Source organism: Dermacentor albipictus, chromosome 10, assembly GCF_038994185.2.
Source record: "Dermacentor albipictus isolate Rhodes 1998 colony chromosome 10, USDA_Dalb.pri_finalv2, whole genome shotgun sequence".
In the NCBI taxonomy this organism is placed as follows: Eukaryota; Metazoa; Arthropoda; class Arachnida; order Ixodida; family Ixodidae; genus Dermacentor; species Dermacentor albipictus.
This window is the reverse complement of record NC_091830.1, coordinates 6213188-6240658: the sequence shown is the minus strand read 5'-3', so window position 1 is coordinate 6240658 and position 27471 is coordinate 6213188. Positions and strand designations below refer to the sequence as shown.

Genomic DNA, 27471 nt, shown 5'->3' with positions numbered 1-27471 from the left:
TGGCCTCTAGTCAAGTGTGAAGCGAAGTGCACGCACAGCACTCTGTACGCCTAGTTCTGCCTGGTGCATATGGAGCAACTTTGGCTTGTGGCAACATGTAGCCAAGTGGTTTAAGCGAACATGTCTGTAGAAGCTGCCACAGCTGTGCAGTGGTGTGCACGGCTCCAGCGCAAGCGGCCTAAGTTTGCAGAACATAAACGAGCAGGACCTAACGATACTGTTTGAGCATTACTAATAAGAATCACTATTCTAGTAATATCATTAAACAGGTGCTCAGGTCGGGTGGTATAGTGTGTGAAAGTGTAACTCCAGAAGAGAATTGGCAGATTTCAGAAATTCTTCCAGCCCTCAACTCATAGTGAAAGCATCAAGCTGTCCTAGTGAACACTTTCGTCTTGTGGGGAACTGCAATGCAAAGTCATCCTTGTCTTGTACAATAAGGCCTGTTGTGGACCCTGAAAAATGTGCATGGCAAGTTTCCTTGTGTCATGAAAAAATAAACTAGCTGCACTTGCCAGACAGAATGTCGGTTTAGTGAGCCAACAGTTTAACGCATTGTAAGTGACAAACTTTTTGTGAAGTGCTTGGGTAATCACATTTGTATAACAGAGAACACATGTTCCCCTCAGCTACTGCCACTACGTCTCAGTTGGAGTAATATGCAAAGAATCTTGTAATTCTTTCTTAACTTGTAATTGTGACAACATATGAACCAAGCCAAGATTTATGAGTGCTGTACAGAGTTCATAACAGCTATCGCTGCGAGATGAACTCGAAAGAAATTTCTGGACATCTCTGAGTGACCAATATGCACTAGCAAAGCTTTTTAATGACGCACATGGGTTCCTCAGAAAAATTACATCCCAAAGAGAGATAAGTGTGTACAGGTGATTCTCTCTAAGCACGGCTGTTGCCGGTAAAGTTGGCTAGGCTCTGAAGTCAATGCCTCAAACATGCTTGAAATGGATCAGTCCACCTGCAGTTGACTGGAGGCAGCACTTGGCTCTGGGTTTTTCAAGCAGGCTTCAGGGTTGACACCCGTTTGTGCCACAAGACAACCGGGCCAGGGGACTGGCAGGCCAGTTGGTTCAGGCACCAACTTTGGGCGACGATTTCTGGGTACTGTTGATCTTGTCGCCCAGACTTAGTGCCATACCCTGCAGGGGGAGAGAGATGGACAAATCAATTTTGATATTTTTCTTTCCAAGAAGTTTGCCATGTTGTGACCAGAACAGCCAATTTTGTAACACCATACAAGATATCATTGGATAACCATGTGCATGACATGTTTTTTTTCTTTTGTGTTTCTGCTGTGTTTTTACACATGCATGTTTCTGTATTCAATACCCTCTGTAATGCCTATGATCTTGAGGGTACAATAAAATAAAACACTCCATGTTTATCAAAATGTCACTAGGTATGGATGATAATAACTTGCTTAGAATTTCGTGTTCTATTGTTCCTAGACATCTTCCTTACTATGTTAAACTAAACCTCTATACTACCCCCTGGGGTGGCTAGTTTATGGTCAGGATGTAAAACAGGAACACAACATCACATTTTCTAAAACGGTATCACACCTCACGATGGTGCTATGCCAGAAAAGCATGCACACACAAGGCTCGCTAATATTATCTTCAGTATGTCTCTAGAACCAGTGACAAATGGAGGCGCATAAGTCCCCCCTGGGACAAAATGGGGACAAGGCACTCATTTTAGCCAAAGTCTGTTGAGGAACTTTACAAGGGCAATTTACTGGCTATTTGAATCATTAAAATGCCGCCAAGTCTCCAAAAAGGCATCTGTCATTAAGGTGACTGAAAGCTCACTAAACTTGGGAATTTTCTAATTTAGTGACTCTGTACTACATAAGCATGGCTGAGGTCAGCACCATTATATTCAATTGGCCTTAGTTAGTCAAGGAGCGCATTTCTCACTGGTCCCTAAACATTGCAGCTCCCATGTGTGACACGGTGGCTAAGCATTTGTGTAAAGATGTTGTGCTGCTGTAAAACTGCACCGTAGTCAACAGCTTCAGGAACAGAGCCCAGACTGATGCAAAACAGCCCTTGACATTACCCACTGTGTAATGGCATATTTTTCAGTGCGACACAAGCTGGGTCCACACTTTCCTTACTGCGGACACAAGCAGTTGTGCCCACAGTAAGGAAAGAAAATTTGGTCTGGATTTTCTTTTGAACACAAAATTCAGTTGCTTAAATCACTGGCCCTTTTACACAGACAGCTCAAACAGAGAGAAGTATTCTGTGCTACCCGACACAGCATTCTATGACAGTATCATGCTGGCTGAGGGTACTGTGGACATGCGCACCTACATGCACTCTGGTTATGATAAAAAGTGATGCACAACGAATGCTCAAAGGGCAAAAACACCTTTTAATGAGTTGTTAAAAATTAATTTACAGAGTTTAACATCTTGAAACTGCAGTGTGATGAGGGACACCGTAGAAGGTTTCAGAATAGTTTAAACCACCTGAGGTTTTAAACATGCACCCAAAATATGATACACAAGCATATTTGCATTCCACCCCTATCAAAATCCGATCACCATGTCTGGGAACTGATCTAGCAACCTCCTGCTCAGTAGTGCAATGCCATAGCCACTTGGTCACTTGTTGCTGATGGTCTGAACAGAATGTCAACAACTCAGCAATTATATAAAACAGTCAAGCTCTGTTAATTTGACGCCGATGTGACGGATCAGATTGGTAGAATTACCCGGGAGAGGGGGTGAACTAAGCAAGAGGCTGAACACCCCCCCTTCAAATTGACACTGACAATTCATTTGGCATTATTTTCTCTGATTCTAACATGTCACCTAATCGAATGCCATTCACTTTTAATGGGTTCAATGTAGTAACTAATGTAAAAATGACATTAGAGCTCCTACAGAAAGCAAAAATCTAATGCCTGCACAATGTTTTAGCAAGAAAAATGCAGATTACGGAAGTCTACTGTGCTTCAAAAGAGAGAAAACAGAATACCTGGCTCTTTGCGCGGATGCGGATGTGTCCCACGACGGGTGCATCAGCAGTGTTTGGGTTCTTTTCGATGCTCACATTAGCCAGAGCATCCTCCCCAAAGATGGACCGTGCATACAAGTTGGCTGCCATGAAACCACACTCGCCCGACAATGCCTGCGCATACGTGCATATACAGATGTGTGTGTGTGTGTGGGGGGGGGGGGGGAAGGGGCAGAAAGGAAAAGAACAATGCTGTGGTTTCCTGAAAAAAAAAATCCTTATTTATGTTTCTAAGCTATTTCTTTCAGTTGTTTTTTTTATATATATAGTGTCATACAGGAAGTTCACTGTTACTGCCAGGGGAACAGAGATGGAAAACACTGTTCATAGCCAGTGCCACATAGCTCCACTTTCCACTTTGTTCATTTCATGGTGCTCACAGTTACCTACATTTACAAGTTTGTGTGCCAGTGCAAGTGTGCGGCTTTTCTCTCTTTCTCGTCTTGCATATAAAGCTTGCTGTAACATGTTGAGCTAACCTTGGCTAACCTCTCCAGTTGTCATTGAACCTTCTCTCGCTAATGCACGCATATATTCAGACATAATGGTAGATGTGTGCAGTTTCCTTGTGCTACATTCTTGCAATACGCAAGTAATGTGTACAATGAGCAGGCTACACGGTGTAAATATAACATGGCCATGGGTGCTAAGGTTTTCAGAGTTTACTGGTATGGCATAACACAGCACTACCTTTCTGAACAGTTTAGCTCAGCAGATCCACAATGCAAAATGACACATCATCTTGCTAGCACACGTGGTGCTTAAAGTGGTGCTTAAAGGCCAACTCTAACAAAATTTCAGTTTAGCTGAATTGGTCACAAGTGAGTGGTACAATATATCATTTAGACAATCTCAGCAAAGCTGAAGGGCTGGGAATTGCCTAGTTTTCTGATCAGCATACCTATCTACCCTATTTTAACCACAGAAAAATTAAGTAAAGAAAACTTCGATAAAATTAGAACCAAAAGCACATAAAGTTACATATACTTACAAGTTTTTAGCTCCATGGCATGAATAATGATTTTTAAAATTTTTTGATCTAAGACTGGACTTCCCTCTTAACATTTAGAAAAAAAGTAACACCTGCAATTCTATAAAGGATCCCACAAGAAGTGTGGAATGCAAGCTGATAGAGCCACATGTGTCCCTTGCGAGCCCTACTGGGTCCCACTTCTCGAGTCACACGGGACATTAACTTAATGAACCCTAAAATGCAACCCGGCATACACCCATGCTTCCGTAATGCCATAATTGCAGCTATCCATCAATGCTACTAAACAGCACGAGATCTTTACGAAGAAGAGTGACAGTTTGGGCTAGTTGGTATTCCATAGTCGAATGATATTAAAGCGCAATGAAAGAGCTGTTAGAAATGCCAGGAATCAACGGTCCTGAATCCTCAGACCTCCACAGTTCAAAGCCACCCACCTTCTCTGGCGTCAGGCACTTCATGTTAGTTGACCGGATGAGGTGCTGCAGGTAGGCAGGCAGGTCACACAGCGTCGTATTCACGGACACCTGTTGATGCAAATTTACACATTGTGGGCTCATGCAAACTCCCAAAGTGAAAACGTGTGCGGGGAGCAAAACACATATGGGGAAGGGCACATGTGAGGATAACACACACAGGACATAACAAGGAGTTTTATTTTGGAAAGCAACTTATTTTTGCACAAAGCAATGCCTGAAAACACACACTATCTGCGATGCTTAGAGAAGGGTACTAAGCCACAATGACATACAGGAGACTTTTGCTGTCCAGCATGCTAACCAAGGGTTCACAGATGCAAGCTTCCTTGTTTTAGTGAAAAGACACTGCCTTAATCATTTACCACGTGTGCTGGCCATGATATTATTGCAAGGCAGTTCTTTGTGTCAGGTGCATTCACAATAAAGGCACAACAGCTAGCCCTGAAGTAGGCAGGATTCCTGCGACATGGGAGGTAATATTCTCAGGTAGGCAGGTAATATATCCTTAGGTAATAGTAGGTACAGTAGGATAGTAGGCAACATCCTTCAAAAAAGTGGTTTTTCCAATTTTGTTGCCAAAGAAATACTACATTTCATGATGCATATATCCTCCAAATGGCATGCCGAGACTGGAAGTGCTTCAAAAGTGGCATCCAAGTCACCTACCACACACAAAAGCTGGCTTGGCTTCATATCAAGTTTGACAACATTTTCAAATGTTCAAAAGAGCTAAAAACTTGAAAGAACAAATAATTTTCCAGCGGCTAGGTACTTAATTTTATCTTTTCAATATTTTGAATATTCATCAAAATTGCAGTGCTGACTATTGGCAGCAGTGCATTTGTTTGTACGCCAGCAAGTTTGTCCACTTTGCAGTTGAAAGTGTCAAAATTTGTTTACTAACAAAATTGTCATTACATACAAGAGACAGGGACGCCTCGTTCCTCGTCAAACTAAGATAAAAAGCCCAGATTCTGGAAAAACTGGCATGCTACCCTACGTCAAGAGAAAGGTCAGACCGAGCTCACAAGGGCGAGCCCCATGATGATAGCTGCTGTCTTGCTCAGTTACTCAAAAGCAACTCATAAATGAATTCTGGGATTTTATGTGCCAAAACCACAATTTGATTATGAGGCACACCATAGTGGGGGACTCCAGATTAATTTTGACCATTAGGGGATCTTTAACGCACCCCACAAGCACGGGACATGGGCATTTTTTGCATCTCACCCCTATCAAAGTGCGGTTGCCGCTGCCAGGATTTGATCCCACAACCCTGTGCTTAGCAGCACGACATAGCCGCTAAGCCACCGAGGCAGGTCAAAAGCAAGATCAAGAGAAAAGCTAGAGTAATTGCCAGGAAGGATTTTGCAAAGGAATGTTGGGTAAATAAATGATGCTAGATATTGTGTCCCTGGTGCGTTTTGGGCTCATTGGTTCACAACTGAACACTCAAACGTGATTTCTGGAAAATACAGTTTTTTTTCTCACAAAAGGTACATTATTACCACAACTAATAAACCTATTGCTGCGAGATTTCGCTCGATTGTTGTAATGTTTTTAATGCATATATTGAACTACAGTCGAACCCACTTATAAGATCCCAGATATAACGATTTATCGGTTATAACGACCATATTTCAGTGCATTTATGATTTTTGATGGCTATATACATTTACGATGACTAGATTAATAGGTGCTGCACTTTCCGATTCGTCACTCGCACAAACTTCAAGTTTAAATTAAAATGGGTTCTAATCTGCATTTTCTATTGCTACTTTACAGAACATACTTATGAGCTTGCAGCAATGAAATTTATTGTAGTTAGTTATCTAGACTTGAATTTTTGTGTCGGTACCCCTTTAAGACAACAGATTGTTGTCCTCATGTTAGCCACTTTACGGGTGACTGTTCATGTTACTGTCCAGCCTACCATTAACTGTAGTGTATTTACTCAGCCTAAGCGTCATCGATAAACACAGGCCACAACACAACTTTTCACAGCTTGAGGCAATGCAAAAACTTCTTTCAAGGAAGAAGTTGCCAATTACAATTAAACTACCCACATCCACACCCGAGAAATAGCGAGGTCAAGATTTCAGCCACATCATTCATGACTGTCCGACTGTATCAATTCATTAACGTTTCTGCCCAGTACTAACAAAAGCAAAATTATGAGAAATTTTTCTTAATTTGTTTTTTAAAATTTTTTTATATGGCATCACCACACTTAAGACTCACCTTGTTCTCCCACTCAAACTCAGCCCACATCTGGCGGAACTCAGTATCTGTGCATGAGGCCGGCACGATGTAGTCCATGATGTCAATATGGATGTCATTGAGGACCACAACATTGCGGTCGCTTGTTGACCCACTTACGTCGTACACTGTGCAGGCCAAAGAACAAATGAGAATCGCCAAACTGCTGGTCAGTCTAGTATTGTCAACTGTCTCAAAAAGATGGATGCACATCACACATATATGCTGCCCACACATCTGTTCCAAACATGTTCTTGGTGGCAAATGTACGAGCGAATCTGACAAGGCCAATAATTGTCATTAAAGAAGCCAATTCAATCATCTAGACATAAAGAAGGTCTGCTGAAGAAAAAGGGCGCTGGGCTGACTTTTACAAGGTGTTTGGCAACTCAACAATAAAGCACCCTAAGATAAAACCTGACCGGATCAGTAGATGTGAAATGTCAGAGCCATGAACAAAATCTCCTTGACAGCGACAATCTTCACATACACAATACTTGGGCAGAAAAAAGAAAATACATTTTTGCTTAGAGCCTTTGAAATGCTCTGCACTGTACGTAGCAAAAGAGGGAAGTTTACATCGCATCAAAACGGACTTCTTTCTCTAATCCAGCAGGAGAGTGGAGAAATACTTCCAATGAAAGACCACTATGTAGCCTCAGATAAAGATTTGTTGCACAGAAAAGAAAGAAATTATGTTTCATAAGTGACTCAGATTAAGTTAGTGAATGGCATAAATAATCCTGTCAGCTTCAAATGCTGTGCAACTTACAGAAGCAGCAAATCTAGAGACCTGTTTTCATTATGAGCCAAAAGGTTATAGACATTCAGCATGTTTAAATTTTGCATTTGGCAATCTTACACGCACAAAACAAGTGATGGGCTAAATCAGAAGCCTGCATTCATCAGTCATTAACGTAATTGCTCTTTCAAATGCAGCAGAATCAACCATACAGGTGCAGTGGTTGCCCAATAGGAACATAATGACATTTTCAGTTTATCTTTGCAAGAGACGTGGTCTTGGGTCCCGGATAAAAGATGCCTCCTAGTAAGAAGTGACCGGCTCAACCAGACAAAAATGCTGACTCGCCTGATCAGATTTTACACTTAAATGCTGGACCTTGGCTGTAAAGGACACTCTCATGGAGGGCTCTGGAGTAATTTTCAATGTGCACAGTGTTCTTTTTTATGTGCACCAAGACCTCAGTACGGAAACGTTTTTGCATTACACTCCTAACGAAATACTGGTGCTGCTGGAACTAGAACACATAACCTTGTGTTTCAAACAACTGCAACAAAGCTTTGGACCGTATAAAAACAATTTTTGGGTCGTGTAGGTATAAAGGAGCCTTGGTGTAAAATTTTATAGGACTGAAATTCAAACGGATGCATCGCAAGAAGCTTGCAAAAACACCTTTTTGACACAAACTGGAAAAAAATGTGACCGTCACTGTTCACTGGAACCCAGAATGTTGAGCATCAGTGCGAATTCTAGGCATCTGAGATTTGGTACGGCCCTCGGCATGCTGAAATCTTGGAGGCCACAGTCCAAGATTTGCGTCAAATCCCCTAACCACCAGTTACACACTGAATGTGCACTAATTGTTTTTTAGCAAGAAAAACATAGCATGCCTCTCATTCTGGCAACAAGAAAAAGACGAAAGCAGTGGACTTCACATTCACACAATACAATTTATATACTTAATGTCCATAGTCATCACTCTCAAACAGCACTTTATCGCTGTGTATGAAGAACTACAACATGTCGTCCTCAGTATGGTTCATGGTGCGTTTGATATATAGTAGTGGACTTTCTTTGAATGGAACCTGAAGGGACCAGGGAAATTACTTCCGTTTATCAGGAGTTCCAGTTACTGGGAGACAAGGCTGAATACAACTGCATGAATACAAAACCAACCAACCTTGAGGATGGTATTCCATTTAAACGATTTTTGTTTTACCGAGATTCCAGTGTGCTTCATTTATCAAATGAATCCACAACAATTGAGAACGTGATGGTGGCCCACACCTAGACTAACCATTTCGCTAGTTCGTCCTGTGACGGATGTGATCCTTTGGAATGACTAAAACAGGTAACACGACTTGCCCCTGGTGTAGCATGCAAAATTACCTATCGCTGGGATATGCTTTCTTAATGTTCGGAAAGCGCCCCTTTGTCAATGTCAAGCCATACAAGAAATACAAGTTTTGTTGCTGTCCATGATTGGCATTTTGTGATGACAATGGCAATGATGGCTAGGCTGACTTTGATGGCAGGCTGTTGTAAACGCCGTGAATGCGGTCTTGGTTCTGGTTTCATATCGGTTTGCACCATCCAAGCAATTTTCAGCCAAATTTTCTTGGAAAAAGAAAGTGCACATTAAAATTGGGTAAATACTGTAATAATTCACTGTGAGTTACCATTTTCACTTAAAGATCTTGCCAAGGCAGAATGGAAAAAATGCACTTTCATCGGGAGATTGTGCACGTTCAACGTATTCACTGTACCCTAAGCACTACCAAGGAAGATGCTGCTGTTATTGGGGTAACCATTGCGGTCAGGTGCGTGTGTACTGACGAGCAAAGTTCAAATTATCAGCGAAGGCTAATTTCAGGATCAAAATAATGAAAGTTTGGTCCCTTGAAATATATGGGCACCGGTTCGGACCTTTGGTTGGCATCAAATTTTGTTGCAGTTTGCCTTTAGCTTGCTAAAGAAATACAGAAATCATCTTTAAAAAAAAAAAAACGGCATGCATTTTCTGTGAATGTAGACAGGAAACCTGATATCGGGCCTTAAGGTAAGCTTCATATTCAGGATCCACATGCTCAGCAAGGTGCAAAAATTTTGGATTCGTAGGAAGGACTCACCTATGTTGCCGAAGATGATGCCATTCTCGGTGGAGGCCACTTTGACAGTGGCGCGAATGTTGCAGAAGTCATGGGGTGCCAGCACAACGGGTGTTGGCTTTTCGACGAGGCGCAGGTCGCCCAATGTGGCCAGCTCGAGAGTGCAGCTCTGCAGGGTGTCGGCTGTCTGGTTGACCACAAGCACGTCGAGCGCAATGTCGTACTGATTGACGTGCACATATGCCTCGGCGTACACTGGGTCTGAGAAGCCCGTCAGCTGGGTCACCTTGGACAGCTTGGACGCCGAAAGCAGGTCTTCGTTCCGGCTGCTGGCCACTGCTGCATGCAGGCTGACCTCAAACATGTTCTGCAGCAGACAAAATTACTGTGGTCAGCTTAGACACAAGAAGTTGTCATGGCACCAATACACCACCCAAGATGCACAGGAGTGCCATGATGCATTACATGCTATCCAATGGTCATGGTAATATGCAATGAGGTTTTCAAACAGATGCAGTTGCAATCCAACTACATCAGTATTAGAATGCAGAAATGTACGTTGCCGAGTGCAGTTTGTCACTGCTTCAGCATACCTCCTAACTGTGCCACTTGTTTAAATTGCTGCTAGAGTATTACAGCCAAACCTCTTAACAAAGAAGTTGGAGAAGGAGCTGAAATTACTTTGCCATATCCATTTTGCTCTTACTGCTATAGTATACAGTTGAATTCCACTACAATAAAATTGATGGGGGGCGCAAAAAATTTATTTCGTTGTTTGTCACAAAAGTTCATTGTTGTGATATTACCAAATACACAGGTGACACGTGACTCACTCGTGCAAAAAGCAAGCTTTAATTCCAAAAATCGGTCAGCTTAGCTTGTTCATGCTTCTTGCCAAGCGATAGCACAACGTGACTCTTGCATGCCGCCAGGAGAGCCATTGTCTCATCGTCGTCCTGGGACCCAATGCAACGCCCGATTGTATCGAATGCGTTTGTGACCTGCGATATAGTCGGCTGTCTGGGTTCACATTGCGCAGCTGTTTCATCTTTGTCCAACGAAACACAGCCTTCCCGGACGCTCTTCCGGATTTCTTGGTCTGTTGATTCTTTGTGCACCACCACGCATGAGTCGGCTTGGACGTACTCGTTGGGATGTACATTGGGAGGCGCACCTCCACTTTCCTGCAGGGCTGCCCACGCAGCTGCGACTTCATCAGACAGTGACCAGTCTCTGTCGCTACCTTCGATCTCAGAGTCCGAAGTCTCGGCAGCATGCGCAGTGAACCCAGCATGGCAGAAACAATTGCAGATTATGGCGCTTCTCATTGTGCACCACAAAGCGGCAATCATTTGGAGAGCCATAAAGAGGTCCACTTCTGTTTTGTGGCCCAACTGTGTATGCGGAAGCAGCCTTTGAAATAAGGCACCCACGGTAGGCTCGCTTGACGCTCTGGATGATTCCTTGGTCGAGAGGTTGAAAGACAGAGGTGCAGTTCAATGGGAAAAACTTGGCCTGCACGTTTTCCAGCTCAGCGTCCTCTACGATGTGAGTGGAACAATTGTCTAAATATAGACAAACCTTTTGGCCTTGCCTGCCTATGTCATGGTCGAAGGCTTCAACCCACTCTCCGAAAATAGCCCAGGTCATCCACACCAAAGTGTTAGCCACGTAGTTCACAGGAAGGCTCCGACTTCCTTTGAAGCAGTATGGTTTGGCACTTTTTGCAATTACTAAAGGCGGTAGCTTGTCCAAACTGCCCATATTAGCGTGGTTATTCTCTTCTTACTGTGCTTGCCTCGGTGGCAGCGCAGCCCCTTAAAATCCAGGGACCTGGTGGCCAGCATCTCGTAGAAGAGCTTGGTCTCATCAGCATTATAAATATCCAATGGTGTGTAGTCTTTCAAGATGCCTGCGAGGCTGGCTGACATCCACGCAGTGGCGCTGTCACTATCTGCCGAAGCGGCTTCACTGCACAAACTTTGCCGATGATGCTGTGGCATGTGGCTGTGGCTTGCATAGCTCCCGTCTCCAGCAATTCGGCTTTGCAGCATGGCTTCACTGCAGCAGTCGGTATGCTTGCAGGGCAGTACGAGAGATGGCGCGAGTGTTGCTCTGCTAACCCCGCCTAACGGCAGGGTTACTTGAGCGCAAAAAGGAGAAAGCTCTTCCTCTTTGGCTCGGGGTCGGCGAGCAGAGCGGACGTTCATCCGTGTTTCTGCAAGACCGTCTCGCGAGGCCTTCCCCGGAATGGACGAACACGATCGTTCAAACGCGCCACCGTTCGTGTGACTGCACGCACGAACGACCAGGCGTTGGTGTCCAGCATTGGGCAAACATATTCGCTCGTTATCCGGACAAATCGGACTTCCGCGATTCGTCGCGCACCCATCACCATGTTTTGTGGATAGCAACTCGGCTGGCAGGCGTTAGTCTATGGAAGGTGCAATAAATGCCCTTGCGATTGTTTACACTACTGGTGTTGTTGTTCCTTTGTCCCAAGAGCACGAGTGAGAACCCAACATCTGGCGCCCAACATGGGGCTCTTGGGGCATCGGACGATAGTTTTAACAGTTTTGTTTCATTCGAGACCTTTGTTTGAACCGAAACGTAGGGCTAGTGTGGATTTTGATCGCTACCGTCCCCAGCTTGCTTTCTTGAGCGAGGCGACGGTAGCTGTATAGTGTGTTTGAACTTTTCGACATGCTAAGCCTTTTTGCAAATGATTTCTTTTTTACGACATTTGTCGGTACGAGAGCCACGAGGTCTACATCCTGGGAGAGCGAGGCTTAGCGCCCGCGGAGCATTGGCAAGCCTGAAGCGAGTGAGTACGGAAGCCTCGTGGGTGGTCCGAATTTCTCACGTAAATAGCTTCTACTATCTCTTTCACTCTGATGAAGTTGCGGCTCAGGGAGCCGGGTGGCCGCGGGCCACGGGTGCCACTACGGGCTGACTGGTATTGCGGCCTGGCACCGGGCGCTCCGACACCGTCTGGGATGGTGGGCGCCATCAACTCGGATGCTGTGTGCACCGAGCGGAGTAGGACCACCTAATAAAGTTTATGTCTCCTTGCGGCTGCCTGTTTTGCGCCCATTTTCGGTGCTGTTTTTTGGATGCCGGTTGTTAGGGTAGCGACGCTTTAGGCCTAAGGCTTTATGAAGCTGCCTGTCACACGTGGAAGGACATAACCTGGTGGAACGTGGCATTGAGGTGTTGCACTTTGCTTCTTCTCCAGCGGCTGCTGCTTACGGTGCGGCCATGTGGCCGTCGTATCTTGAAAGCGATCTGCAACGTGGCCAAAGTGCGCGCCCACATGGGTCTCATCTTCAAAGCAATCTGCGATGTTTGCAGAGTGCGCGTAGTGCCAGTAGCTTCATATGCGATGTGCTTTCTATGTTTCGTTTCACATTGAAGCGAGCGCTGTACAAAGGTCAATTTGCTTGCTGCTACTGCGCTGATTCCTCACTCCAGCATTTTTCAGCGAGTTTCCGCGGTCATCGAGCGAGATGTGTTATGTTTACCTGTGCGCGCGTGACACCGTACTTGTTTTAGTTAGTAAGCGAATGTTTACAAGTTTAGGCAACGAATGCGCGGATGGAGCAAGAGCCATCTCGACGTCGAACCACGTTGGCCGTGTCCGGTTCCGTTGGCTGCGCCAGTGCTTGGAAGTACAGTCACCGACCAATTTTCCGGACTCCAAAAATTCGGACATGCCCGATTACTTGGTCAGCTTCGCGGCACCGCCATTCTCCCCATAGACCATAATGTATAACAACTGCCGAAAGTTCGGACACCTTGCAACCTCTTGTCTGATTTTTCGGACACTCCTTGAGCCAACTCGGTCGAGACCGACTCTGACCGGTGCATGGTTCAACTTGCTGAACGCCATTTTTGTTTTGAACGGAGCTTCCTTGCTGCCACACGGAGTGGCGCTACTGGAAATCCCCGCTCATCATCATCGTTTCCGCCTGGTTCGATAGAGTGGCTCTGCAGCAGTTCCGGTTTCAGCTTAGTAAGCCATGTCAAGACAATCCAGCAGCTGATTTGTTTCTTCGCGCACGACGCTGCGAGCAGGCCACGTATTTTCGTTTGCGTGACTGGTGTCGGCACGGTGGTGTTTTCTTTGTGTGTTGTGTCGAGGTTTCGGTGATCCAATGCGGCATACAGAAACATCGCGTCAAGTCTCTAATGGCGCCGACAGTGCCCGCGCAGACTGCGCTGGGGAATGCCGGCAAGCGGGTGCTGGGAGGCTAGGATTTGTCGCCTTCCGACGTGCACGCTACTGGCGCCGAAAATGTTCGGCCGAGACCTGTGCAGTGGTTCCGGACACCGTCTCATTTGACAGTTTCACAGGTGCTCACCCTGCTCTACTGACATGCGCAGAACTCGATGACGGCGAGATCATTCGTCAGGTTTCTGCTGCACCACCGGACGATGACTCTTGAGTCGGAAGATGACACACCATGTGCTACGCTGTCGTCGCATGAGGAGCGTGTACAAGCAGTGACTGTGCTTTCAGCCGCCTATAGTGACTGTATGACCCTCTCCGAGATTCAGGCATATCTGATTGCGCGTAAACGGAGCAGCGTGCAATGGCGCATTCACAATTTCTTCAAGCCTACTGCCGAGCCCGAATAAGTGCGTGGAAATAAAGGATTTCATTTTTTTTTTCTTAATCTGCTTTTTCGGACACCTGTTTATTCGGACATTTCCGCAGACCCCGTGAGGTCCTAATAAACGGTCGGCGACTGTATAGATGTTGTTCCCCCTAACGTGACGTAGAGTGTGTGCGCTCATGCTCATGCCACGTCGGACTATGTATGCACCTTAACCGAGTGATTTTTTTTTTTACTTTCATTAGTTGGAATTTTGTATAATTCGAATTTTTGTAGCATCCCCACAGAATTTGAATTAACGAGCTTTTACTCTATCGTCGAAAGAGAGCTGGGCAGAATTCCGAATTCTTCCGCAATTACTGATTTTTTCTTTCCAGCTTCAGCCTGGGTGATAACTCGAGCCTTCTGTTCTAGTGACAGAAACTTGCGTTTCTTTGTCAAGTGCAACATGCTTCAGCTGACGATCCAACAGCTTCAAGAGACAATGACCAAATGGCGTGCAATCGTTCGTTGTCAAGCGTGTGTTACTCAAATGCCCCGTCACACCCTACCGGGATTTGACCTCACAACCACTACTTCGTATAGTAATTGGTGTTGTACATCGGAAACATTTTCACGAAACTGTAAAAAATGAATGATTAAAATTACTATAAAAATTAAATTATTGCGTGTGTGTTACTTGTACGCTCATCATTTTCCTAACCAATATGACTCAAAATGTTTCCTTGGAGCTCGGACGCTTCTCCATAAGAGCATGCTGCATTGCCATCACCAACGCAGCATGGCGGCTGTCTGTTTTGTTTATGTTGCGTCATGGCCAGAGCAGCTCCAATTTGTGTTTTTTTTTTCTATCAAGGCCGATGGTTTGTCAAGGCATGAAAAAACTGTTTTAGGAGTTTTGATGAGCTACAGTTTAAATAATTTTGCTCACGTCTGCTCAGTAGGAACTTCGCTGAAGTGAAAATCTGTCTGCGAAGTATTTTGTTTTGGAGGGAATTTTGATGCATGTTCTATGAGACATTGATGGGGAATGAAAAAAAAATATCGTTGTGGCAAAAATTTTGTTGAAGTGGACTTCGCTGTGCCGGGATTCAACTGATGCCATAGTATCTAATCATAGTATCATAAATACTGTCGCCGCCCATGGAAGCCAACGCATCCAGCATTAGTCGCGGTATATGTCGCACGCATACAATCGAGAATGTACAATACTATTTGCAATGTGCATGCAATCGTATCAGACATGCCCGATTCCCAAGAGAAGCAGTGACATCATTCAAGAAGCTTCAGATATTGTAGGCGCTCATGCCTTGAACTGAGTAGCAAATTGCTAATAGTGATAATCCAGTGAAAGCAAACACCAGCTAAACCCGAAACAATGACATGTAGCAGCATTATTATGCCAGCACATGAGCGGTTATGCTGTCACCAAGGCTATTCTTATATTCGTGCCTGTGTCAAGTCATAAAGTAAGACCCACCTCTGTGCCAGCCAGACTTCCTTTAGCAGCCAGCTGCCCGAAGCTGATTGGGTCGTCTGCATGGACTGTGATGCCCTTGGCTTGCTTGGCCTTTGAGGGAATAAGATAGAAGGACAAGTCAGTGCTTGAATTTCAAGGCTTTTAACATAAAACAGGTATTTCCAGGATTTGTGTTTCTATATTTCTTTAATTTTGCAAAGTGAAAGAAAAAAATACATGTAAAGCTGAAATGTCAATTTACCATGTCTGTGGAGATGTCAAGTAGCGTTATCAAATTGAAAGTTTCATAAAATTATGACAGAAAATGCACTGAGTAGGCTGAAATGTTGATTTCTTCAAAAAAGGTTCAGCTATCTTTCTTTAACGTGGGTGTTCAGCACTTATGGTAAAATACACCTGGATTCACTGCTTCTTTAGCTACATTGCGGCCACCAACATAGTTAAGCTAACTATATAAAAAGTTAATTAGGCAAAACATTGTTTACTGTGTATGTGCCACCAACTCTTCTCAACATTCTACCATATTTACTCGAATCTAACGAGCATTTTTTAAATGATAAAACGGGTCCAAAAATCGTGTGTGTGTTAGAGTCGAGTAGACCACATGTCTGCGTTACCATATTGCCATTTATTTCAAGATGGCCACCTCATACGTTCTTCGAGCCTAGCTGCCGTAGCTTCCACAATGTGCTGTAGTGTGTGGGGTCTGATGGGGGATTCTCCTCCCGTACTCTTAGGACAAAGGAACGACAACACAGTAGTGCAAACAATCACAAGGGCATTTATTGCACCTTTCATAGATCAATGCCTGCTAGCCGAGTTGCTATCCACAAAACATGCCGATGGGCGCGCGACAAATCTAGAAGTTCGACTCACCGCGACCGGAAGCGAGCGAATATGTTCGCCCCATGCTGGATCCCAACGCCTGGTCGTTCGCGTGTATAGTCACGCGAATCGTGGCGCGTTCGAAGGCGGCCACGCGAGGCGGTCTCGCAGAAGCATCGGTCGCCGAGCGCGCGGAGGTCCGCGCTCTTCGCCGACCCGGCGGGAAAGAGCGTCACTGCACGCGCGGCACGCCCGTGCTGCTTGCTGTCTCGAACCCAAGAGAGCAAGCGCCTTCCTTTCGGCGCCCAAGTAACCTCGCGGCGTTAGCAGCGCAACACTCGCGCCATCTCTCGCACTGCGCTTCAACAACATCAACCGCGCGGGCGTCACGCAGGCCACGCAGCGAAGCGGGAGTACAGGAGACGCGCTATGCGGGGAAAACATCAGGGGAGGCGCGAGGGTCGCGAATCCCCACAAGTGCACATGGAGGAAGCTACGCGAGTGTGCTTAGGTTAGTCTACAGTCTGTCTTCTGTGTCCGCTGTTTTCTGTGTCTGCTCTATCAGCGTGGAAGTGCCGACTGCGAAGACATGCCGAGTTCATCATGATGTCATATTTAAAAGGAAAGTTATCACGTGAGTGGAGACAGACAGAAATCGGGCCGCATCACGGGCATACGGAGTTCCCGAAACTTGCGTGCCGGACTGGCGCAAACAGAAGGAGAGGCGTTTTACTCCAGCGGCTGCTGCACATGGCACGGCCGCATGGATCCTATTTTGAAAGCGAGCTGCGATGAGTACAGAATCTAGGAGCACAGAGGGCTCTAAGCTTTGTGTGCACTGTGTACTGATGCTTAGTTTGCGGCAACACGAAGGTCGATTCGCTCACTGCTGCTGCCACGCTTCCTCACTCCAGTGTTTTGACAACGAGTTTCCGCAGTCATCCAGCTAGATGTGTTCATCTTTGCTGGTGTGTGTGTGGCACCATGCTGGTTCATTTAGTTAGTAAGCAGATGTTAACAAGTTTATACGGCCAATAAAACTACTATCCTTATTTCGTATATCTGTCTACTAATTTGCTAACACAATTGATGCTTCGCCTTTTGGGCGAAACTGCAAATTTTTTTATTTATCGCAACTTAAGCACATTGGGAGTAAATCTTTCTTTTTACAAATGAGAGAACATTGCACTTCTGTACAACAGTAATCGATAAAGGATCAGACATCCACCCGTTCGTAGCAATTGCTACAAAGGAAACCCATACGGGTTCTTCGAAAGAAAGGCCTCAGGGTTAAAGAAAAATTCGTCCTGGTCCGGGTCTCGAACCCGGGACCACCGGTTTCCGGGGCAGCCACTCTACCACCTGAGCTAACCAGGTGGCTAGCAGATGGCAGGGCGAAGTCAAATTTGTCGACAACACGAAGCAAAGGCAAGTGTTTGACGTAGTAGTAGTAGTAGTAGAAGCAGTACTGTTACACAGCACCGTGTAAGGACTTGTTTACACGGTACTGTAAAGAAGTCCTTTATAGTACCGTGTACATGAGGTACACGGTACTGTAAAGGACTTCTTTTTCATTTGGTCATGGAAAACAGGTGCGCATTACAATCAAGGGCACGTTAGAATAGAGTAAATACGGTAACAGCAGTAATCACCATGGGTGACTTGCTTATGTATTCTCAAGCAACGAGAACAATTGTACTGAAGCACATGGTAGAGAAATTAATCTAAATGTTGCTGTTTAAGAACTTGATGTGGAAAATTTCCTTAAACCAAGCTAACAAGTAATCGTAAAGATGTGCCAGGACAAAAACAGAAACCCCATGTATACAGTCAAAACTTTCATTAATTCCAACCCAAATGAGATTGAGAAAAGTGAACTAGTCATCCAGCGTGTCCAATTAAACAAGGTGCAGAACAATTGTGAAAACACACTGCTGATTCATTTGACAGTAGTTGCCCGATGCTAACACACACACAAAATCACACCCATGCTAACTTTCTATGTGTCAAAAGTAGAAAACTAATGCAAAAATGACATTAAAGCTCCTAAAAAAAGCAGAAATTTATTGCACATGCGATGTTTTAGCAAGAAAAATTGGCAAGGGAAATATGCGTTGAGCAATGCCGACCGATTTCCTAAAGTTAGCTTGGCGATTATGATTTCATGTCCGATAGCACCGCACGGGTAATTTTCGGCCCAATTTTCTTTAAAATAAAGAAAAGGCACACATTAGAAAAGAATAAGCACTGTAGTCGAACACTGTGAGCTATGGTTAGTGCTTTAACATCCTAGGGCAGGCCCAAAAATAGATGGTTTTGAAAGGGAGATGATGTGTGTTCAATGCATTGACTGTCCCCCGTAGAGTTTCTCACTACAACACCTAGACAGAAACCTGGCGCCACCGTCTATGGGAGCTTTCTAAGGGGCGCTGTGCCATCATGGGAACGACAGTATAGGTGTCTGCGAGGCTCGTGTTGGCTGGTGTTGTAAGAGGCTTCGTCTATACTTTCTATGTTTCATATTTGTGTATGTCATATTTGTGTAATAATAAAGGTAAAACACCTTTCTATGTGCTGTTTTAGTAGAAAATTAATCATTGTGACAGACGAAACGATGCTCGCCTGGCTCTCCGAGAACAATGCCAATCCGAAGTCACAATATACCGGCATTCCCATGCATACCACAGCACAGCAGCGCCAAATTTCCCTCTAGGTAATGTAGTGAGAAACTCTATGCTGTCCCCTAAGCTCCACCAAGACAGATGCTGCTCCTAAAGGAGTCGCTACTGGGGTCACCATAAGAGTCAGGCATGTGCATGCTGACTGGTAAAGTGCGAATTATCTGGTGAAGGCTAATTTTAGGATCGAAATAACAGAAGTTTAGGCCCATAGAAATGCGTGTGCACTGGCTGAGACCTTTGGTCGGGACTGAAATAACCAAAAAATCAAACAGAGCCAAATTACAAAAAATATACTGTATTACTCAATGTTGGCAGCCCCCACAGACAAAAATGGCGGATTTACTCCAAGAGGAAGCTTTTGCTCCAAGCCAACTCTGCTTTCCCTATTCAAAGACATGTGAATGAAAGATAGAAGTTCTCTCATGGCCTTCGCGATTTCCAGTGTACCATGAATGCCCCTAGTCTCAGAGACCATGTTGAGGAGCAATGCCGGTTTTCAACCTTCTGGGTTCTGGATCATTTATAGCAAGCAGTAACATTATTTGTTTCAGTCCTGATTTCCAAAAACATATTTTTGCTTGCTTTTTGTGACACCTCCACTTATATTTAAAACAAAATTTTGAGCAAAAGCAACATTCTCATGCAGTCGAAACTTTTGTTGCAACTTGCCCTTAAGTAAAGTTTGCATCCAACTACTCCACTGCTCAATGGAAAAGCGCCCTCCCCAGTGGTCACCTTCTGTGTCTCGGCTTCTTCCTCAGCCTTGGCGGCCAGCATAGCAGACAGGGCCTGGCGACACTCGTGGCCAAACACCGATCGCAGCGTCGGCGATCGGTCAGACAGCATCTTCAGGCAGAGGCAGATGCGGTCTGCGTCATCGTCGTTTATCGCCTTCGAGGGCAGCCCCGAACGACCCAGGTGTAGCACCGACGTCATCACCAGCATGCACTCTGCAACGAAGGCCTGCCCACAAAAAGCCCACGCTGTTAGTGTTCTCCAGATTGGTGCACAAACACAGCCCAACCTATCAAGCTCTGTTAAAATTAATTCTGGGGTATTACGAGCCAAAACTACAATCCAAATATGAGGCCTTGCCGCAGTGGCTGACTCCACATTGATTTTGACCACCTGGAGTTTTTAAGTGCGCACTTGAACTTAAGTACATAGGCGCCTTCGCATTTTGCCCGCATCAAAACGCAGCCGCTGCAGCCGGAACTGAACCCGTGACCTCAAGCTCAGCAGTGCACTGCCGTAGTCACTAGGCTATTGCAGAGAGGGCGGTCAAGCTTGGTACATGGAGCACACTGCGATCTGACCTTGCCACACCTAATGAAATCAGAACTAGTGAATTTATAAGCAAAAACTAAACTATATGCAATACAAAGTGCTAGTACAGAAAATAATGCCAATGTATGGTACAGTACAAGAGACAATACAACAAGAGTACTGCACTACAGTTCATAATGTGACCCAATGAGTGCTGAAATCTTGACACTTCATTAAACAAATGATAGTGCTCTCAAGATTAGCCCATCAAAGTGCAATGGCACTCAAAAAAGCCCCAACCCATTTTTTGCTTTTCAAAGATACCATATATAAACACATGCATTGTGTACAGGATGCTGCAGTGATCATCCCTAGCAAATAAAGGTCTTGTAGAATATGGAAAAACAAGAAATTAAAAAAACCAATCCTACTCATGCCTCCACGATCCTTCCAATCCTTTTGTAATCACACCAATTCCACCTATTCTAAACGTAATCACACGGCCAGGGCCAGGTGTGACATTAGGAGAGTGATAGATGTTGATTAGTCCATCTATCAGCGACATCAATTTTCGTACATCTGCCAGCGCTTATTTGCCATGTATGTAATTGCACAAGCTGGTTTATTATCACAGTGCTACTGCATTCCGTCAGCACAGCATGCTGCCATTAAGAGTCCATTGTCCTGGTGAGCCCCTCGAAATGGGCACTAAATGCAGTGCAGCACCAGCTTCCCAGGCGCACTATGGCAACAGCCACCAAAAGCAAAAACCCACAGTAAATGGAAGCAACCGTGTTTCAACCGAGATTAGAAACAACAAAAGCACCCTGAAGCAATGTACGCTCCTGATGTAGTGTCCCTGTATCTTCATGGGTCAAGTGCAGTGTGGAGGAGGAAATGTCAGAGGGGGAAGTAGTACATAGAGAGTGATTGCGAAACCACAGTGGCTGCATATAAGTTCATTAAATGCCTGTAACCAATATAATGCAGCGTTTGGAAGTTCTTGCATTAGCAGCAGCATGTTCATTGCAAATTGGCATACAGATGCTGCTTATATAGGAAGTTTTCAAGCCCAGAGTGACTTAGGGGCCTTTTTTAAAGCTCACGGGCCTTATGAAGTTCAGGCACTGTTTTACAATGGGACAAGGGATAACAGACATGAGAACTGACTAGCAACCATAATGTTTACTTGTAGTGAAATCTTTCACCATGGATAAGCATTGGGATTGCTCATCAGTAGTTGTGTCTTGTCCCATTCCAAAGCACCGTTTGTTTGCCTAAGTATGCATCAACCGGCCCAAATGAGCACTCTTCTCCTGCATATAATTTCTGTACATATAGTCTAGCCAATATCAGTTTTTCAGCACTGAAGAAGCCAAAGCATTCTTGCTCGCAGAGCAGCCATGCACATGCCCTCCCATTTGCAGCGAAGCTGTCTATGTCCTGGATCCCGGGGATTTCTTCGTGGCGTTAAGGGGGTATAGTAGGGCAAATCGACCAAAAAACTGATTTTTTGATTTCATCAATAAAAAATAATACTCACTGTGGGGAGCAAAACAGTGCAGCGGCGAGCGCGTAGGAGCGCTCTAAGCCATTTAAAAATGGCGCCAAAAGCGCGCCGCCTTAAACGTGACAGACGCGAGGGTTTGTTTACATGTTGTTTTCCGTCATTTTTTCAGTGTTTACGTAATTATGTTTACTTCATGTTTACGTAAACGTAAACATGAAGAAAGGCTTTGGGGAAGACACCAAAAAAGCCAGAAAGTTTCTGTACTCTGCTGGTGCATGTTGAACTGTTGTAGTGAAGGTGCAAACATAAAAATGCGTTTTTCTCAAAATCACTTTTTTCAAAATTTTCGGAACTTGATGTACCTTTTCTGGAAAACTATACAGCCCATTACGCTGAAATTTTCCCAGAATATACTCACATCCCTTGCAAGTAATCTGAACCTAAATGTGTGAAAAGATCACTCAGGTATAACTAAAAAAAAAGAAAAGATTATTAGAAGGACCCTCCACGGTACGAGACATGTCACGGCAATATTTTTTTTCTTGTGACGTAAATGTAGCAAAGCATTTTTTAAAGGTTCCAGTTAAACCCACTATTATACAGAATTATTGTGCGAAATTTCACGGTCATGCTGTTTTTTGTTTCTGAGGAAAGGTACATTTTATTTTACATCATAGCTTAAAGTTTGGTTCTCAAATACACAAAAAATAAAACAAGGCCTGCAGTAAAAAATTACACCAATTAAGGCCAACACTATTGCTATTGAGCGTGCAGAATTTCACGCTAATATATAGAACAGTTGTTGAGATATAAAGCTGAAACCAAGATAGTTCATGCACCCTACCATACCCCCTTAAGTTGACATAAAGCTATCATCATCAATGGCTCATACCCTCAAACGCAATGGATCATACCCCGTAAGACGGAGGCTACAAGCACTCAGCAAGTGACGCGAACAGTGCATATAGTTTTTGAAATCACGCATGCACCATACAGAACAGCATACACTTCAACAAAGAACAAGCTCAAAACAAACATCCGATACCCATAATTGATAAGACACTCCTGCACCTACATGCAATATGAAGAACCTAGTGCTCCTCGTATATGACTGTATGTAAGGAAAAAAAAAAAGTGCCACCAAGCTTAATATTCCACGTATTTTCATATGTTTTCAGCAATTTGTCAATAAGAACCACATGACTGTTGAGGGATTTTTTTTTTTGTTGTTACAGCAGTTACATCACTAGGAAAGACTCTCTTTGCTATCATGTGAACAATTTAAAGTAATGAGCATGCATTCCCACTAACAAATGAGCACAAACCTGTGTGTGCAGTGCTAGCCAATTGCTATGTGGTATTTTTTCCATTAGGCTTCTGGCCCAGGTTGGCTTCATGAGCACCCGAAGTACAGAAAATCCACCTATGGCTTTCACTGTGATAAAGGAAACTGCTTTTGTTCTGTCTTTTTTCCTCCTCTATGGAAAGTGCTGTAGTGCAACACACAGGAAAGATAACTTAAGGGGCAATTAAGTGCTGTGCGGGCTTCAGTCTATATGGTGTCGATGCGATTTTCCTTTGAAGTAGCTACGCGTTTTGCTATGTTTTCCCGCTGAAAACTTCATAATGCTCAGAAATATCTGATATTGTAATAAAATCTGACTGTATTCTCTCTCTTTGATCGCAAACTGTAAGCTACTGTTAGAAAGCTTTCATGCTTTCAGATGTTGTTCAAAGAAGATGAAGTCGCTAAGAAAAGGCTAAATGGATATTATGCAGTCATGTTGTGCCCTTGTATGCCTACGTCATGACTACACCCTGACTTCATATTCTCAACAACACTGAGCTGTTTGATGGAAGGAGCCCTCCATCAAACAATCTCAAAACTGCATTTAGTATTGCCTTAAGTTGTACAGAAACACATTCGGCAAAATTTTCACTGCTGTTTAGAGTCTGCAGGACTGTTTGCCACTGTGGCTCCCACCTCTTGTAGTAATTCACACTATCATTTCCATTCCTAACTAGACCTAACATCTGACGCTGACTGAGTACTCCAGCAACAATGCCCACAGGAGAAGTGCACACCCAAGTTTTGTTCGATGCGATGGGGCCCACACTCACATTTTGTTTGCGCAGCTCCTTGACAAGGCTGAGGTATCGGACAGCAAGCTTGGTCAGGTCGGATGCCATGGCTGCCCCGACAAAGAATTCCCCTTCCATGAGGTAGCCTCGCAGTGGTGGGCACGACGCTGCACAGTCGGACCGCGGCGATTGATTAATTTGATCAACTGCATGACACAATGACTGCCTGCCTAAATGAGTAATCGACAGACTACCTGCATGACTAACTTATGGCATTTAAGGGGTAGCGTTAGCTCGGGGCCAACGCCAATTTCCCTATTCAAATACGTGAAAAGCAGAAATTCTCTCATGAGACAACCATTGGATTGACTTGAATGGACTTTGTTGTGTTTAAGAAATTTAAATTTGTTGTGTTTAAGTTAAATTATAGCAACCACAGCAAGCACAATATTGATTAAAGGACTACATACTTTTTACAAAACTTGCCAGAAATATGTTCAAGAAAAAAATTGAAGCACAAAGTTTGCAAATCCATAACCTTGCACCAAAAACATTTCAGTTCCGTAAAATGCATCTGTTAGAGTAACTAAAGTAGGAAAATATATATGAGTTTGCAGCTTATAAAAAGTTGCTATAATCCTTAGAAGGGTTTTCCAAAAGTCCAAATCACAAATTTGTGGAGTACTTCAGAGCGATTTATAATACATCAATTTTGTCTGCTTTAGATGCATTAATGGGTGCAGTTTACAGAATTGCAATATTGTTATATTATACTGAGTTAGAGTTGAAAACTTGGCACTACTTGGGTTTTTTCTTTCAATTTGTTTTGTAAAACAATGGTAGCCTAAATAACAAATCTGCTTCCTGCAACAACTAGATTTCGTTATTATTATTATTTTTTTTGCAGCAGACGTCATTCAATTTGAAGCAGCAAATGCCAAGCAAAACAATTTATTTGTTCCCATGTATTCAGAGAGAAGCTCCCAAGCTAACACTTCCTTTTAAGTGGACTTGATAAAAAAACACAGTCCGCAGATAGCATATGCTGCTGTGAACATCTCAGCCAAATTTTGCAGTTGTGTGCAGCGCATGGAGCTGGCAAGCAAAGCATGAAGTCACCTTTTTCTGAAACACCCTCTTTTCAACCAAAGCCTTGACCTGACTCTCTTCCAGCTGCTATATTTTGTCATATAGCAGATACCCACATGCAGCTGCTATTGGCCAATAGCTGACACCAATCAAGAAGGGTGTTTGGATCAGTGCGCTTCTCCTACTGTTACTGTGTGTGCATATTTACTGCTGCCATTTTTTTCGATTAGGATTACCTACTTCTGGGAGAAGCTGACTATCATCTGATCACACTGAGCCACAGCTGCCCGTGTAGGAATTAAACTTTGGCCATCCTGCTTATCGGTATCATAGCCATTGGGTCTCGCTAATTTTGATTAGTTTTGAGCACTAGCCTTGGACCACGTGGAACTTAAGGTCAGACCACACATACGCTTGGCAGCACACTCTCACTCCTGGCTGCTCCTGGCTAGATGCCTTGGCCAACATTGCTTCGTGGTGAGCTATTGACAGTGCTTAAACATGTGCAAATTGAATGTGGCTGCTATCCATTGGTCAAGCTGCTGCAGGGCAAAGCTGATCCGCACCATGTAGCATGGCCAGACAACAGCACGTGTGTAAGTGCGCACTCCAGCACTGTCGTGCTGCACAAAGCAAACGCTGCACATATGCACTACAGTTGTATGTAGCTGTGGCCTGCTACATATCGCAGATACCACGGGTGCCACGGGGTGCAGCGAAGAGCTCGCTTGCAGAGGATGACCATATTTGGCGTGTTGTTGGCATAAAAATTGAAAATAGTGGCGTCCACGTGAGCATTCAAAATCAAATTTGAACTACATGCCACAATAACGTTTAGTAGGCAGAGCGTTGTGGGCACGCCTCACTCTGCCATGGCCTTTGCAGTGGAAGGCATTGAAGAAGGAGCGGGTGTACTGCTAAGGGTATCATAGGTGACCTTCGATAGCTAATAGCTCCGCTTTTGCTGCACGCATTGAAGTACTTTTTGCTGGAAGATATCTCTGAAATAGTCTAATTTAACTTCAAATGCATGTCTCGACTTCAATAAAAAGTGCTTGAGTGCCCCTTAAAGGGACACCGAAGAGAAACACTGAATCAGTTTAGGCAGATAAAGCATTCTTTTAAAAATATATGTTCATTATTTCGTGGCAACAAGTCGGTGACTAGAAAATAAAATGAAGGTAAGCATTTTCTTCTTTATTTTAGTGCGAAAACTTCCTAAGTGGTCTGCCCATGTGACATTCATAAATTTCAAAGTGTATTTTTTTCTGCATTTGAGCAGTAGTAACTCATTAAAAGTCGTAGAACTTTGCTAACTTCAGTCTTACATTCTTTTAGAAAACAATGACAATGTATTTCTAGGGATCAAATTTCGGCAGAACCAATCTCACAATGACTGTCGATGGTAATGCGGTTAGTACTGAATCAATATAGCCACACAATGTACTGCCACTGTCGAAACGAGTTATGTATAAGACATGTACTGCAGCAGGACTCCTCTTTCATGCTTCCCTATGAACACTTGATGCCATCTAGGGCCACCACCGCATAGCTTGGGGCAGCATACAAAGGCATGGTGCGCCAGTGCGTGCGAACACTGAGAAATGTGTCTTGCAACAACCGGGCTCCTCTCTCGCGCTTCTTTTTAAAACAGTGTGCCATCCAGTGGTGCTGCCAAAAGTGTGCGCGTGGCCACCAAGACAGGAAGCGTGGTGCGCCGCTGCCAGCAAAAGCTGAGAATTGTTCTCTCGCTTGCCACACACACAGTGGCACATACTTAGTGACCCAAGTTGGCGAGACATTCATTGAAGGGCGGCACATACTTGGCACACTCTTGGCACAGCTCACTTAAGTGTTGGAGGGATGGGCGTTCAATGAAAATACCCAGTGCATTTGTTGCACGGCCTGCTTATGCATCGGGCTGCTGTACTTGAACTCATGCAATGTGGGTTCGATTCTGCTCAGCATCGTAGAAATTTAAGGGATCTTTTTCATCATTGTAGAGTGGCATACTTGCCAGTGGCACACACCTAGTTACCCAAGTTGGCGTCGAAGACGTTTACTGAAGAGTGGCACACATTTACTGGTACGCACCCAGTAACCCAAGTTGGCGCTGAAGAGGTTCGTCGGACACCAGCACAGACCGAATGGCATATACCCAGTCCCGTATGACTCAGTGACCCAAGTTGGTCGGATGGTTGGTTTCAAACTGTTACTTCCAGGCACCAGCTCAACGCACCACCCATTTTACCACTGACTCCTCGTTGACCCAAGTAGGCAGGAAAACGGTTAGATACAA

At 44.4% G+C, this 27471-nt stretch overlaps 1 protein-coding gene across 4 annotated transcripts in view; it reads right to left on the bottom strand.

The window, feature by feature from the left end:
• Positions 1-800: 800 nt before the first annotated feature.
• Positions 801-27471, bottom strand: part of betaCOP (coatomer subunit beta) — a 164309-nt gene continuing 137638 nt past the window's right edge. For all 4 annotated transcript variants that reach the window (XM_065454516.2, XM_065454518.1, XM_065454515.1 and 1 more), the window contains 8 exons: positions 24123-24250; positions 19961-20188; positions 15720-15809; positions 9645-9990; positions 6756-6901; positions 4473-4562; positions 3006-3158; positions 801-1157 (listed from right to left, as the gene is read on the bottom strand). In XM_065454516.2, the coding sequence (XP_065310588.1) occupies positions 1089-1157; positions 3006-3158; positions 4473-4562; positions 6756-6901; positions 9645-9990; positions 15720-15809; positions 19961-20188; positions 24123-24250 (1250 nt within the window). In that variant the 3' untranslated portion in view covers positions 801-1088. The remainder of the gene's footprint in view (positions 1158-3005; positions 3159-4472; positions 4563-6755; positions 6902-9644; positions 9991-15719; positions 15810-19960; positions 20189-24122; positions 24251-27471) is intronic.